This window comes from Tyto alba, unplaced genomic scaffold, assembly GCF_018691265.1.
Source record: "Tyto alba isolate M040663 unplaced genomic scaffold, T.alba_DEE_v4.0 Super-Scaffold_23, whole genome shotgun sequence".
NCBI classification, from domain to species: Eukaryota; Metazoa; Chordata; class Aves; order Strigiformes; family Tytonidae; genus Tyto; species Tyto alba.
The window spans coordinates 29,610,523-29,626,275 of NW_024881297.1; the positions used below are offsets into that span (position 1 = coordinate 29,610,523).

At 45.5% G+C, this 15,753-nt stretch overlaps 1 protein-coding gene across 11 annotated transcripts in view; it reads left to right on the plus strand.

Annotated features, from left to right (window-relative positions):
* Positions 1–15,753, plus strand: part of LOC104363062 (cyclic AMP-dependent transcription factor ATF-7) — a 65,141-nt gene that overhangs the window by 8,519 nt on the left and 40,869 nt on the right. For 7 of the 11 annotated variants that reach the window (XR_006165655.1, XM_032989098.2, XM_032989092.2 and 4 more), the window contains exons 2-3: positions 6,670–6,746; positions 12,499–12,567. Coding sequence is in view for 10 of the 11 variants with exons in the window: in XM_032989098.2 (XP_032844989.1) it covers positions 12,520–12,567 (48 nt within the window). In the remaining variant the exon portion in view is untranslated. The remainder of the gene's footprint in view (positions 1–6,669; positions 6,747–12,498; positions 12,568–15,753) is intronic. The other 4 variants (XM_032989086.2, XM_032989106.2, XM_032989128.2 and 1 more) reach the window with 1 other exon arrangement.

A 15,753-nucleotide genomic window follows, 5' to 3' on the forward strand; every position in this document is an offset into this window, starting at 1 on the left:
GGGAGTGGAAGCACAGCTTCAGCATATGAGTAATTGGATGATGATTTAGAGATGGTCTTTCTCCTTCTTTTTGCCTGGAGAAGTTGCTGACTTGCTGGTTTATGTTGGATTTTGTCTCATGTTCATCAAAGGCTTCAAAACCCTTTGGACAGATGCCTTTTCATATTAGAAATCTGATACTTGGCACCTAACTAGAGAAACCTTGCCTGTGTTAAAGCATGTTTTGCCAAGCTATGGCTGCTTCGGTGATGTTTGGCAAGGATTAGTTAAAGTCGGTATTTGAAGAGCAGCAGCTACTTCTCTCTCAGGAATCTAACCATGAAAGGAGGAGCAGGAGGATGCGTGCTGTTAGCGCGATGAAATCTGACCCCCTCACACCTGGAAAACCCTGAACCCGGGAAGTGCTCACAAGGCATCTGCACACCAGTGTCCCTCAGCTCCATGTTAGAGAGCAGAAGGATCTCCCGAAGGTGGTTCCAGATCACTCGAGCTTCTTGCGGTTGGTTTCATTTACTTTTTTTGGCCACAGTGTTTTGCATAGATTAAAAAAAAAAACCCCAAAACTGTATCCTTCCCTTTGTGCTGCCTGTGATGTACGGGCATCCCCGTGGCTCGGCTGGGGCCCAGCCGTGCCGAGGTGATATGAGATTTTCTCTGACACCTTGCTCTGAAGTCGGAGGCCAGGCCAGATCTGATCTGGAGGCTGGCCAGTGTGAGGAGGTTCTTGGACAATGGAGCTTCTATGATGGTTTTTATCCTGCCAGACCCTAACGTGGAGGCAACGTTAACAAATTACATTTTTTGTTATGGTAATGGTAAACTCGTTACTGTTTATAAGAGGGTTATAAACAGTGTAAGTTGTGTAGTTGGGAGGACTGGTGAAAGCTGTGCTGGGAAAAGCCTTCAGGCTGCCTGGCGCTCTCAGCCGAGGGGGTTTGTTGCTCTAACTGCAGGGGAAAAGCTTTCCTGGTCTCAGTTAAGTTGCTCATGGCTGATGTGCTGGTTTGGGGCCCGTGTTATTCCTTTTGCTGGAGTTTATTTTACATTTGACAGGATGCTGACAATGCCTCCCTACCCCATCGCGCCTGCACTGAAAGAAGGAGAGCGACTCTTCTTCGTGGCAGTTGCTTCATGTGAGGTTTGACTGTTTTCCCAAAGCACATGGAAATGCTCTTTGCAGCTGGGCTGGTAATTTGCTCCTGTGTGAGCTGAGGAGCGCTGCTTTTTAAGTCACTTTAGGGCCAAATGCCATGCCTGGTAGGAAAGGTTGTTCTTCTGATAGCAGCGACTGCAGCTCACCGCGGTGGTGAAAGCTCCAGGGCTGTTTTAAGGCACTTGCAAGCGAGAAGTGAGGGTGTAGTGCATCTTTGACACTATTGAGGTGGTAGAGTCCCAACTATTCAGGGATGCTCTTGTGGATAGGGGATCCTCTACAAGCTTGAGAGCAGTGCTGAAGATCCAGAAAGGTACCGTCAGATGGTAAGTGGTTGCACTTTGCTTTCACCCTGCGCTGTAGGTTAACTCGTAATGACTTGTTAAATACTGTATGTCTGTTGGAGATTTACTTCAAGCGAGTTCCTTGCCAATATTCCAGTTTATACAGTTGGGTTTGCTTTATCAAGCTTATAAAGCATTAGGGTGTTACGCCTCTAAAGCAGATTTTATAGCATCGGCTTTTGGCCTTCTTTCACAGATGACAATTTTAAGCTCTCTTGTAGCTTTTTTGGTTACAAAGCAAACATTCTCACTCCTTCCCTCACACCCCAAAATAACTTTAAAGTCAAAGCCTAGGACTAACAGCAGCCTGTGCATTTTCACTAAGCTTGATGGTGGCCTCTCCCTGTAAAACTTAAAATCTTTTGCAATGTCTTTGCGTGCATAATAGCTGGCGATAGTCAGAGATCTGGGCACCCAAAGGTGCAGAACAAGCTCTGTTCCTGAGCCCCTGCGGGCACCTAATTTAGTTTGAGAGTCAGCAGTCATTCACCAGTGGAAATCAGGTGCCAAATTGACTTTGCAAAGCACCTAAAAGCAGGTTGGGCACCTAGCCCTCTGTCTTATAGAGCTAACCCCGTGACAAGGAAGCCTAAATGTTGAAGTAGCTTGTTTTCTTGGGGTTTTGGGGCTTGGTTTGTTTGTTGGTTGTTTTTTTAAGGAAGAACTTGACCTATTGGTTTTTACCGCACTGTATGGTAGGTTATGGTGCTCTGAATCATCGCTGCAGTGTTATACACTAATCCAGGGCAGCACAGGGAATGCTGACACTAAACTCCAGCCAAGGCTTGTGGAAGGACTGGGTTCCCTCCATGCATTTTCTGGGTGCAGCTGCCTCTTGCTGCTGCCTCTGTGACCCTGCTGATCCCAACCTATTCAGAGTGCAGCATGTGCTGAGTATTCATTTCGATGCTCAGGAAGCTGGAGGCAGAGAGCTGTTAATGACTGCACTTAGAAAAATAATAAAGAGCCTTTCCTGGAACAGTCTCAAAGCAACATGTTTCCTTCCTTGCATTTTAGTGGGAAATCTCTTACTATTTTTGAGCGCTTGGGGCAGTGCCTTATACTTCCTTCTCGTTTGGCTAGCAGAGTAGAAATGGCTGTCTTAGTCTGACTTTCTTTCCCTCATACTTACCAAAAAGCACTTTGGTTTTCGATTGCAACCAACCTCTCTTCCAGTTCCAGCTCCCAGTGGCAATTACGGATTCTGTCTTGAGTCTGCCTGCGATCTTGTATGTTCTCCTGTAGTAAGATGTATGCTACAGCACAGATTCTGTGCAGCCATCTATAATAATCTAGTTTATTGTGGTTTTATCTCTTCTTCCCAGTAGCGGTGTACTGCCTGTCCTTGGGGCTTGGTCTAGTGTCTTGAGCACTATTTGTGTTTGAATAGGCTTGTTTGTATCTCGGCTCTGGTTGTTAATGCTCTTGGCATGGCTCCCAGGTCTCAACAAAGTTACCCAAATTGATCTGGGATGGCCTTGCGACTCATTAGTCTCTGAGAATTAATCCCATGTAGCTCAGTCTCATAAAAAGTTAACTCCTAGCTCTGTTTTACCTTTTGCATTAAGCTGGCATGCCAAAAGAAGAAGAATAGCGAGGAGCACAGTGACTTGATCAAGGGGAAAACAAGCTTTGCCTGCCATAGGTGTAGCAGTACCCAGGCTGTACCTCGCAATAATCCCAGGTGACAAAGTTTTCTGTGGGAAGATTTCTTTCTCTTTTTTGGGGAACTATGGGGATCATAATAAGAACATTGCTTCTGATGCACTTGTGCCGTTGCTCCTGCTGTCAGCCAAGTACCGTAATTTTCCTACAAAAGTCACAGCCCTCCCTGGATCCTCCACCCTTCTTGCAAACTCTTTGCCTTATTTAATAGCCTGGGACAATTGCAAAAAGATTTTCTGTATTGCCTGTTGGTAGAAAGACATCTTACCTTTAGCTGCACCTTTGCTTGGACTTGTTCCTGCACGCCCGAGGCTGGTGTCCGTGATGGGTTTTACATCTGTCTGTGATGGGCTTTACATCTGACTGTGAAGGGTGCTTTTTTATTTTGGAGAGTAAAACAATTATAATCTCTGTGCCAGTACTCATCCTGCAGCAATACAAGATGGGGCAGTTGCACTGAACCATCTGGGTATCCTCTTTTTCCTTGCAGATGGCATTGCTCGTCTCAGATAAACTCCCTCATTCTAGACCCCCTGGTAAGAGCCTTTCTGGGGTGCTGCAGTCACCGCTGTCTCGGCACTGATCCTGACGCCGAGGCACCAGCGCAGTTATCCTGTGTGATTTGTCTGCTTTTCCCCACCACCTCTCCTTCCGTCGTTACCGTAACTCTTGGCAGACTTTTAAAACTGATGCTGAAATTCCCTAAATTGTCCCTTTTCACAGTGCAGTGCTCAAGCAATTGTTTGTTCTTTTGGAGGCTGCAAATCTGAGGGGTAAGAGAGCTCGATGGGAGGCTGAAGCCTTTTACTGGAATCTGAAAAATAGCCGTAGATAAGCTCCTGCACAGACAGAATATAGAGCGAGGGAGGCTTGATCGTACCTGCAGGCATCTTCGTCTTTTGGAAACTAACAGCCCTTTTGTTTCTGCACCGCACCTTTCGCTGACAATCTTAACTTACAGTCAGTTCCCTAGGTACGTCCTTCCTCTTGATGTCCCTACCTCTAGCAATATTCTTTCTTCTAACTCATTTTGCAGCTCATTCTTCACTCGGGTCTTCCTAGGCGAGTAAATCTTAGCAGAGAGAGACTTCTGTCAGCAGAGCATGCAGTTTGCTTTTGTTTTCTGTTCTACTTTAAGCCTATTTTTAGGAGGTTGCTCTGCAGCTCTTTGGTTTTGTTTCATGGTTGGTGCAACCTCTAGCTTTAATTTTGTGGTCATATTAATGTAAAGTTTATCCTTATGATTTATGGGAATAAACCATAAATGTGCTTGTACTGGTGTACTAGTAGGCGCATTTGTGCTGGAGAGGGGAGCTGTGCTGGCAAACTTAAAGCAGAACAATTTTTGCGTACGCCCAAGTGTTCATTGGGATCTGAAGTATTTCAGCTTGTCTTGCAAGGCACAGATGCAAGAGTGTTGGGCACAAGCATTCCTGCAATAACAATAGTCACATGCAAGTACAACAATAGAGCCTTATTTTTAGAGCATTTTTCATGCTAACTCTATCCCCCAACATTCAGCGGCGTTAATGACCTGGCAGTTTCTTCCATTTTAACACTGAGGTTTAAGGAAAAAGGGTTTTTTGGTGAGGAGGATTTGAGGTGATCAAGGAAGAAAAAAGTGCTTTCCAGTTGGTGGGAGCTGTGAGGGTCCCAGTGTTGGGCACAGGAGATGTTGGGCCACTGTCAGAGGGTAAGACAGGAGGGTAAGAGACCCAGCAACGTCATTGGAGGGGGTGGGGGGCCAGTTGCTCATGACTTTCACAAACCAGAAGAGGCGTGTCTCAGATTTACAAATCTTGGCTTGAGACTGCTTCAGATCTCAGCTACTTGCCAGTAATTCAGCTGGAAGAGGTCCGAAAAGCTTCACAAACACGAAAACCCAGGCTGCTCGTACCTGGATCCTGCCACGTGTTAGGGCAGTCGAGTGTACTTACCACTCACGTGTGGGATATTTGTGGTAACGTGTGCTTGTGAAAGTGTGGCTGTGGGTAACAAGACTAAAGACAATTAAGAGTCTGACTGTGGCCCTTTCTGTGGCATCATGCTGATGCTGCCAACCAAAACCATGACTTGTCCTGTGGCTACTGGCATTCCTCGGAAACTCTTTCCCTCTGTAAAGCTGAAATAGTGCATTTGAAAGGATGTAGAGCATCTTGGATGAAAGGATCCATAAATGCCAAATGTGCTTTTGAAAATGCGTATCCTGCTTCTCGTGTGTCTTCCTAATCTGTTTCCAAATTCTAGTTTTTAAAATGGGTTCCATGAGGTGCCAACACGTGTCCTGGGGGAAATCCTTTTCAGGAAGGCTGGTCTTTCACTGCTGTTGTTGATGCATGTAATATGTCTAATTCCTTTTAAGGGAGTTAAAATATTACCCCTAGGTGTCTGTCTAGACTAGGATAACGGGCTTGGTTTTTTCTTAATGGGCTAGTTAACATGCTTTGGGACCACTTCAGTTTATGGACTGGTGTATCAGGGGGAAGGTAGCATATGGGCTGACTTTAATATCTGCAGGAAGAATTAAACTTTTAAATAAGTGGAAATTGTGATTATTGAGGTAAGCAAAACTGGCTTATCCCCAGACCAGTGTCCCAGTCAAGATCTTTATCGTAACTAGAGGATCTGATGGGCAGCTCAGTTCATTTGGACGAGAAGGGGAAGTTTCAGCTTTCGTTGGATACCTGCAGCCTTTTACCCTCCAGCTCTTGCAAGTACCAAGAGTCTGTTTAAATGGCAAGAATACCTGTTTAAATTTTAAAGGTGATATCATCCTGTCTATGTACAAACCTGGGCATCACTTTTAACCTCCCTAGAGCTTCACACCTAGACAGTGGTTCACTGCCAAATTTAAAATGATACCTTCTGTTAGTTTGTAATGTACCTGCCAGCTAATGCCCTTATCCAGGGAGGCAGTAGGGGACTGGGATGAGTAAGGTGTGTGCGTGCATGGATCTTGGTGGGGAAAAGGGGTGATTGAGAAATTCAGCAGTGATGGTGGGAAAAGGCAGAAGTTTCCTAGTAGACTGGGAGAATTGTGTGCAAATGAGGGGTGGCCTGGGCTGGGGGAAATGAGCTATCTACTAAAAAGACTCTCGAGTAGAAGGTCCTATGCTGGACCTCCTTCCTGCTTCCCATCCCAGCAGTTCATTTGCACTTTCTTGTTTCCTGGCGGACTTCTGTAAAAAGTCATAAGGAAGAACAATAGCAAAGCAACTTCCCAGGCACCCACTGGAAAAGTATGTGGAGCTTCACATCCCTGAAACAGTGGTAGTGGGAGGTTTGTGAATCTCCTCCAGATTACAATATGCTTTGTCATCACAAAATTGGCAAAGGCTTGTCCAGCTGTGACTGTGGCCTTACACAGCTCTGGGAAGACCCTTCTCTTCTCTTTCCATTGTGTAGAAGGAGGCACAGCAAACATTGCAGTGTATAATCTCTCCCTGTGCTGGTACTGGTGCTGCAGGCAAAACTCTTCACTTCCATCTGTCTGCCTTCCCTTTGCAGGGGCTTGCCTAGATTAGGGATCCTCACGGCTACCTTGGATTACAGTTGATCCTGTCTACACCAGGCATTGCAAACAGGTTAGTTAAAACATAGTTGTAAATATATTTGATTGAAGGTAGTAGGTATGTATTCTGAAACATGGAGATCTTCTTCTGTTAGGTTTAAACTTTGAGAGGACAAAACAGCTCCAAAGTGGTAAGTAGTCTCCTCTTCAGTGCAGCTGTATCAAAACTTGTAGGTCTAATGTCCATTACAGGGGTGAATTGCCACCTCCTTCATCGCTGAGAGCAAGCTCTTGTGCCCAGGTTCAGCATGTAATAGATTTTTTTCATTTATGAGCCTCCGTGGTTCTGAGGGGATTTTGTATGGTTTGAGTTCTGCAGGTGCTAATTTGATATTTTGATTTGTTTGAGGGTTTTCTTTTTTAATTCTCTTGACTCTTCACAAGGGAATTCTTCCAGCAAGTTTCAGGTGGGTCTGCTGACTGAATTATTTATTAAGCAATCTGCAGCATGCTTGGTGTATTGCACACAAAATTGATGAGGCGTCTGCACCACCATGTTCACACTCTTCCCTCAGATTTTCCAAAGCCTCAAAGTAAAGTAGATTGTCTCCAATTCTTTCTTCATTAGACCAATAATCATCTCCAAAACAGTGTCTTGTAGTTCTGAACTTAATAGAAGCCCTCTGCTATCAGTAAGGCCTCAGGCTGCCCAAAATGCTCTCTTGTTAATGGACATTTAAAACATGCTGCCTCACAGCACACACAGCAAAATACTTAACTTTATTATTCATCAGCTGTGACTTGATTACTTTTTCCTTTAAAAATGCATGTGATCCCTCCCAGCTAAGGACCTGAATTAACAAAAGGCTTTGCGCACGAGTTCCTTGTAGAATCAAAACTTTAAGTATCTTCATACCCTACAAATGCCATTCATGCAGCAGTTGAAATAGTGGAGCCTACGTGGGTGTGCATTTAACCTCTACAGGGTTTGTTTTCTCTAGCTGCAAAGCAGTCGTAAGTGGGTTTCCCAAGACCACAGCACAAGGCAGTGATGGAGCTGGGCCTAGGACTTGGCTGAAGGTTGCTGTTGGGCTCTGCCTCTGTTTGCAGAAGAGCCCCTCGTCTCTCGGATGCTATCACAACGCGTGCCCCCCGTGTCAGCTCGACATCAGCCCAGCACCTGGCGGGCCCTGAACCACTCCACAGAATGTTTCTCATTTACCTCCATGCCAGAAGTAGGAAGTAGGCGATGTCCTGAACAAACCAAGAACGAGATTAACTTCGGGGAAAAAGTCATCGTTGCTCTGTCAGTGCTTGACACCCTTGGATAAGCGCTGCTGGAGAAATGGTGAAGCGTGGCCGTTGTCCTGGCTACACCTGTGCAGCTTGCCAAACATCCCCTTGCAATGCCACGGTTGCTTTGGTGAGGAGTTAAAGTTGTGGCTGAAGATGGGAATGAGATCCGCGACAGAGCAGATGCACTCTTGGATGCAAAGCTCGTGTTTATGCTGTTTTTCCGCCTGCTGTGCGTGCTCCAGAGGAGTTGCTCCCGTTGAGAGCGCTGCTCTAGACAAGCTAGTCTTCAGAAAATTTGTACGCCTAAGTGCCCTGTGCAAACTCCAAGGGGTGCCTGGTTATCAGCACAGCACACACTCAAGACTGCTGCGAAGTGTGGCATTGGGTTTACTACTCTTTACAGACAGCCTATAGATTATTTGCATGAGTTACTAAGGCAAGAGAGAGAAAAGCACATACAGTCTTGGGGAGCACAGCCTATTTTGGTTGAAAATGTCTTTTTGGTTTTCTGTGAGACGGCAGCTGCTTGTCAGGTCTGTGCTGACAGAACTTTGAAGCACGCTTCAGTAATCTGTCTGCATTTCTTCGCTTCCCCTTGCTGTTTCCAACATGCTAAAAATCATCAAAACAGTGAAATACTGTCCCGCGGCTGCAGGAAGAGGAATGAGACTGTGTTCCCAGTATCCAATCATCTGCTTATTCTGCCTGTTCTTAAGAATAGAATTTATTGAAGCAATTTATCCTGACTAAATGTGATATAAATCTGAGCACATGTATGTACATACCAGTCATATTCTGTAGTGAACGAGCAGCTAAATCTTTCTTTAAAGAATGAGTGAATCCTCCTGACACTTTGCAAGATCAAGTAAACTGAGGTTTTTGCAGTGTGTTGGTCCCGATTTTTTTAATAGAGCTGCTTGTTATGCTATCAGAAGTAGCTGGCAGGCAGCCTGAAATGCCATTGGGTTTTTGTTTTGTTTTCCGGCTCTCCATTTCAGTTAGTGTTATCAAATCCCCAGGAGTGACAGCTGATCCATTTCTTTAATTTCTTAAATAGCTGTTATATGAATTGGAAGCATAAATACGAGGTAGCGTGACCCCGAAGTTCTTCATATTGGCGAAGGCAGCAGGCTGCTTAAGTGGCCGCAGTAAGGACAGATCTCTGACCTGTGTTAATTAAAAAAGCATAGGGTTGGCTGCCCTGTGAAATACAGCAGTCTCCCTCCATAATAATTATGCTGCATGTTTAACAATAAGACTTGTTTGCTGATGGAATAAACACATCCCCAAGCTCATCCCACACAACCGAGTTTAAACGTAGGAGGGTGATTTAAACAGTCTTCAAACACTTCCAGCACCCGCCTGACTTTGACAGCAAGGGGCATTACAACTGTCCTTTAAAGTTTTGTGACTTTGCTGCTCTCTCAGTACCATGGCTCTTGACTTGGAGCTGCTTTAATCACTTGGCAATTGCTGAATTTGGTGCCGGACTGGCAGAGGGCCTCTGTTTTTTGCGATTAGTTTGAGAACAAACTGTAAAAAGTGATGCTCCAGGCTCCTTTTGTAGACCAGCTCACCAGCACACCTGGCTGTGAGGACTCAGGGGAGCTTTCAGGCTCCCGGATGGCCACGCGCTTCGCTTGTCAGCTGGAAGTGTGGTCATTCCTGGTGCTATTTACACCGTCAAAGTGCTGTTCAAACATGAACCCGTGAGCCCCACAAGTGCAAAGTCGTGCCCCTCACTTTGTAGGCAGGTAACCTATTTGTCAAAGCCCCCACAAATCACTGACTAAATAGGGATTGAGAAATCTAGAACTAATGACTCTTGCTTCTACTGGGAGCCTGGGTTGTGCTGGGAGCTGTGGGACAGATCCTTGTCTCTTACGGGCAAGGAGGACAGGCGCAAAGTAAGACTTGGGAGGGGTAAAAACAAGGTCCAAGTTGTCCAGGAGAGCAGTTGTTGACTTTTATTTGGTCTTTATCCTGATATCCTAGTCTTACCAGCCACCAGACTGCAAAGGTGATGGTAAAATAACTCTAGTAGTCATGGAGTTGATGTGTCCTTTGGGTTTGGTCTGATTTATCTTACTGTTTTCTTACAGAGAGAGTAGTAATTGGGCTGCCTCTGCTAGGAGTGGGTGATGAAGGACTAAACCCTGTCTCTGGACCCATTCAGAGCTGTAGCTTTTTGCGCAGCTAACTGGAAGGTTTGGGTGCAATGGTTTTGGACCTCAAGTGCAGGTGATAAAAAGTGTTCAATCAGTTTTGCGTTTCCCTTCCTTGCAGTGTCAGGGAGTTGATCTGAGCAGTGGTTTGGTATCGCAAGACGGTTTGACCTCTTCATCCCTCTTTGCTAGAGACTGCTTTTGCATGTTAAAGCTTCCTGAGGAAGCCTGGGCTTCCCTCTGCCTTCAGAGCATGTGGTGACAGCAGCTCGTATGTCCACTGGATGGACGTAGGCTGCAGCAGTTGCATGTAAGTCAGCTACTTCGGGGGCCTGAAGGAGATTCCTCTTGGAGGAGGATCAGGTGGTTGCGGATGGAGGTGGGATCCCCCTTCGTTTAGCACGCAAGAGCAACGGGTCAGTATTTTGGTTTCTCGAGTTCCCAGTTTGGAGCTTTGGTAGACGTTCAGAAGGACGGTACGAAGAGTCCTGTCTTTATAACATGTCCTCGTTCGCGCTCATCTTGCTGTCACCTGCACCCGTGTCACCTCAAGGCTAGCCTTTGCCAGGGTTTTAATCTTCTTGGTGAAGATACAGAGCCGCTGCCATCTCCTGCTGCACCACCCTCCAGTTCTGCAAGCCCCATGTCACTGTGGGCTTTTCTGGGGGGCTGCTGTGGTGGATAGATGTTCCTGGCCATCTTTCTTGCTTTTATTATTAAGCTTATCCTATACTAGCAAGCATTTTGGCTGCTTGCCCCTTTCATTTGTGAGAGGGCTAGTTTTCCTTTGTGAGTTCATGTTTGCATAGGCCCTGGAGTTTTGCTTAATAAATCCAAACATAGTCTAGTGTTGTGGATGTCTCTCCTCTTTTTGTGGGAGAAGAACTGGCAGCTACTTTCTTGTAGCTTTTGGTTGTGGCCATTATGTGCTGCGGCTGAGACGGCGCTCGGGGAGGGGAATTCCACCTCTTGTAGCCACCCATTTTAGTTGCACGCTGCCCTAGCACGTGGTAATAGAAAAGTAATCTTTTTTTTTTTCATATTAAGCAATAATTATTTCTGTGTCTTTTCAAAAAAAAAGCAAAAGGGGCTGTTTTTCTGTAGCACATGCATTCACCCTCTGCTGCTTAGTTGCATTCTTGGAGCACTTTCTCATATAGCTCCTAAAAATAACAAGTCTCCCCACCCTCTCGCCGCTGCTCAGTGCGTGTGTATATTAATGGTTAGAAATGCAAAAAGCTAACTAAAAGGGCCTGTGTCTTCGTGAACGCGTTTTGGCCGCGTCCTGGTTTCATTTCTGCTCTTGGCTGTAGCAAGCTGACATGCGTCGCTGAAGCCAAGTGCTGAACTTGGAGTAAGAGATGCTGGAAGCAACATGAACAGCCAGAACATGTTCGCACAGTAAACCCCCTGAAGAGATAGCATTTGCTTTATTATAGCTTTTTAAAATCCTGCTATAAAAATATCAGTGGGTGGAGGGAACCATTATTTCTTGAATTTGAGGTGGTGGGGGTTACTTTATTTACTCTTATTTTTTATTAATAAGAATAGCTTCACTTGTAGGATAATAGGACTGAGTGTTTTGTTATCCTTGGCTATAATCTGTGATAAACTACCCCTGCCATCAGCCTTGTAGTTTACCCACTAGGGAGCCAGATTATTGCCTTGTAAAACGGAGCACCACTCCTATAATCCCTTAATTAATTAAATGACAAATTTTAGTTCTCTCCCATTGAAAATATAACTTGTACATAGAGAGGACTTGGATTTATTTGATCGCTTCTTGCTTGCACTTTTTTTCTTCCTTCAGATTGTCACTGTCTTTGCTTATGTATCCGTGCTTTCTACTGTAAATACTGAGGGCGGGTGAAGCAGGCTGTGCCCTTCCTCGACACCCTCCGTCTGGGGAGTGTTTCGTAGGTCTCGGCTGCGCCGGGCGGTCCTTTGCGAGAGATGAGCGTTGTCCCCGTCTTGCAGGTGGTGCCACTGAGATGCAGAAAGTCCCTTGACCCCCTGGAGAATTGGTGGTGGGCCCCTCAGTGGGAGCCCAGGTGTGGAAAACGGCTCCTTTCCTACCCATTGGCCCGCACCGTCTCACTGTCGCGGTTCCCAACGAGCCCTTCCAGCTGCGATGCAGCACTTTCTCTTCATACGTGAAAAATCGACTGGGCCCTCTGAAGTCTTATTTAAACTTGGGTTGGATTAATTTCTCTTCCCTGATTGTGTCTAGGGCACAAAAAGATCCTCCTTCCCTGCAAGCACTGCGTTGATTAATTACAGCCCTGCAAAGGGCAGCTTCTGCTCTTGATATTTTTAATTTTTTTAGCTTATTTAACAATTTCCTCTTCTCTCCTCTCTCCTCAGCTTAGCTCAGCTGCATGAAATATGGGAGACGACAGGCCGTTTGTGTGCAATGCCCCCGGCTGTGGACAGGTACGTTTACAGTATACTTTATTGTGAATGTGTCGTTGTGAATCAAAGTGGCTGTTTTATCACTGAGGCAAAGAGTTTAAAGCCGGTGTTTTACGTGATCACTGGAGGTAATCAGATCAGAGGATTTGCAGTGTGTAAATTCAGGTTATGAGCAAGTGCAGGCACTCCAAAGTAATGAAATCTGCCTTGCTTTGTGGTGTATTGTTATTCTGCCGGTGTTTTCCATGAGACCCACACAGCCCAGAGAAAACATGCTGATCTCCTGTTAATGTTTTCTGATAACATTGCTCATCTTCTTTCAAGGCTATTTAACCAAAGGACAGATATTCGTTCTCTGTCGGGATGAGTTAGCTGCTATAGCATATTCCGTAAAGCAGCTGAGAATGTGACAGTTGATGGTTTGTGTTATGCGAACCCCAAACTGCCATAGTCTATTTTGGGCTTGCCGAAAAAAAAAAAAAAAAAAAAGACCCATTGTGAATTTTTCCTCCACGGACAGCATGCTAGAGTTGACTGTGGCCTTGCAAAACTTCTGCTCGCTTTCTCAGGGCAAACAATTATTGCTCCGTATGAGTCACATCTCCTTTTCAATCATCCGACCCTTCTCGTAGGCCTGCCTGCCTGGGAAGGCACCTTTCCATTGCCTTTTGCGGGTTTTGCAATGAAGTTAGTGCTTTTCCCAAAGCCGAGCTTACGGTCTCTCCGGCGCTCAGTGGCGCAGTGTCTCGGCAGCTCACGTGCCGTATTAATGGGAGGAACAGGAGGATTGTGCAGTTATTGCTGGGGATATTTTAAGGGGGGCTATTAGATACTGGGGCTTCTGTGGAAGTTACAGCCCTGTGCAGGGTCCAGGGAGAATTGGGTTTGTCTGTTCTGAAGTGTTTGAACCTCCGAATGCTGAGACGCCTTTTGTAGGGGAAGGAGGGGGGAGGGGGGGAATTGTGGCTTTTAATTAGATAATAAGTGATGCACACACATTTTGTTTTCTTGGCTGCAACCATTGGATGTTGGGTTGCCAAACTGTTACGGCTGTGACGCGTTTGGGAGCTCTAACTGATCCCAGGGTACTCCCCCAGTCCCCGTCCCCCCGCCCTGTTCTTCAGTGTACTTAATATCTCAATGCCTCTTGTGGGTCTCTCAATTGAAATTAAAGATAATTCTGCATCCCCAGGGCAAGTCCTCTGAGACTGCATCTGAATTCTGTGACGCATTTATTTTTATAGCACAGAAATGGGTCAGAAATCTGATCTGGCAACTGTTGGGGACTGGGAGTCTTTAAAAATACACAGTTAGGACTTCTCAGCTTTTTGGTCATTCTAGTCTCATCTGAAGCATTTTCCATCCACTTGCAGGTGATCTTCCTCTTTTTTCTTTTTTTTTTTTTTTTTTTTTTGTAGGCTGCTTTTTATCTTGAACTTCTTTGCCTGTGAAATTGTGCAAGTCATTTATAAAATGTATTAGCTGTATTTGAGCACTTAATGATGTGAGGACTTCAATCATACAACCTTAAAATCGGATTCAAACAAGCAATTAAGGCAAACAACAATGTATTTAAATTTAATCTCCCACAATCTCCCACAAATGACATATAAAGGTGGTTGCTTCCTCCTTTCGCTGTTCCAGACTGCTGCTTATGGGTAATTCTGACAATTCTTCATGTTAATATTGAAATGTTAGAATCCGGGTAATTCATACTGGTATGATTCATTGTGATCTAACCTGACCTCGTGCACAGTTTCCTAGAACGTCCTTCAATACCTGTTCAAACCAGAGCATGTATTAAATAGTGATGATCCAAGCTTGATTTAAAATATTTCCAGTGATGGAAAATTCACCACAGCCCTTGGTTAAGTTGTTCTAATAGTTAATTGCTCTCACTAGTAAGGAAAAATTATGCCTTATTTCCAGTCTAAACCTGTTCGGCTGCAGCTTCTAGGCTGTGGATCTTGTTAATTTTTGTTTTTTAGACAGAAGATCCTTCCTATCAAATTTCTGATGTCTGTAGGTGTTTGCTGACCGATCAAGTCATCCCTTAACAGCCCTTCGGAGCCCCAAGCTTCCCCCTGTGAGTCTAGTGTCTGACAAGCATTTTTTTGTCCTCTATTCTGTACATCAGCTTCGCGTTGAAGGTTTTTAAGAGCCTTTGCAAATCCTGCTCACCACTAACACGCAGCAGGTACCGCTGTAGAACCGCAGTGGTACCCGAGAGCCGTACAGACCGTCGTCAAAGGACCATCACTAAAATTAATGCTCAGTGAGCTGTGCTTTCTGGGGCAGGTGGAGTAAAACTGGCTTGTTGCGATGAGCTGGACAGGTTAGTGCAATTGGTAGCTTTGAATATTAAAAATAAATCAGAATTTGAAGTTGAGGGGCTGATGGTGGCCAACAGCTGTCTGCAGGGTTCGACCTCTGACGCACGTGCTGCATTGTTTCCCCAGCAGCTTGTGCTGCCTTTTGGCACTAAACACTGACCCTTGACAAGCCACCGTGGATCGTCCCATCAGAAATGGCTTCTTCGTGTGGACTCGTGTTCAAGTGAAGCCTTAATGAGGGTCAGAGGGGACTGCACCTATCTCTGGTCATTCCCTCATTCCTGAAGATTGAGACCCTTTTCTTCAAACAGAGGGGACAAAAAGGGCAATCAGCTCTCTGTGATCTGCTACAGAAACATCCTGACCTTCCCACCGGAGCTGAGTGCCTGTGGCTCCTGACAGAGTCTGTACAATTCAGAGTTTTGAGCTTTCTGGAAGGTAATCTGATTTTTTTCGCCCAGGCACACAGATGCACACCCAGGCAGTTCTGTGTCATTTACTTACAGCACAGGAAGCTTTTTCCCAGCTCAAAACCAAGCCAGACTGTGGCCAGCATTGGAGAGGGAGACTTCCTTGCTGGATTCAGCCTTTTTTTTTTTTCTGATTCTTTAAGCCCTTTGGGTGCTTTTTGCTTATTTTGAATGGGAGGGTATCGGTGGCTGTTGAGCTGCTGTGACTATCAGGGTCAACATTTTTGGGACAACGCCTGGCTCACTGTGTCTTTTCACTGTGGTGGCTCCAGCGTCTCCATTCCTTTCTCTCATTTCTAAACCTTTGATCCCATGCCCAATCCATTGGCATGTTTTTAATCCCTGCAGATTCTTGCTCTTTTGGGTATTCCCCTGTTTGAGGGGTGTACTCTGGTTTTGGTGGG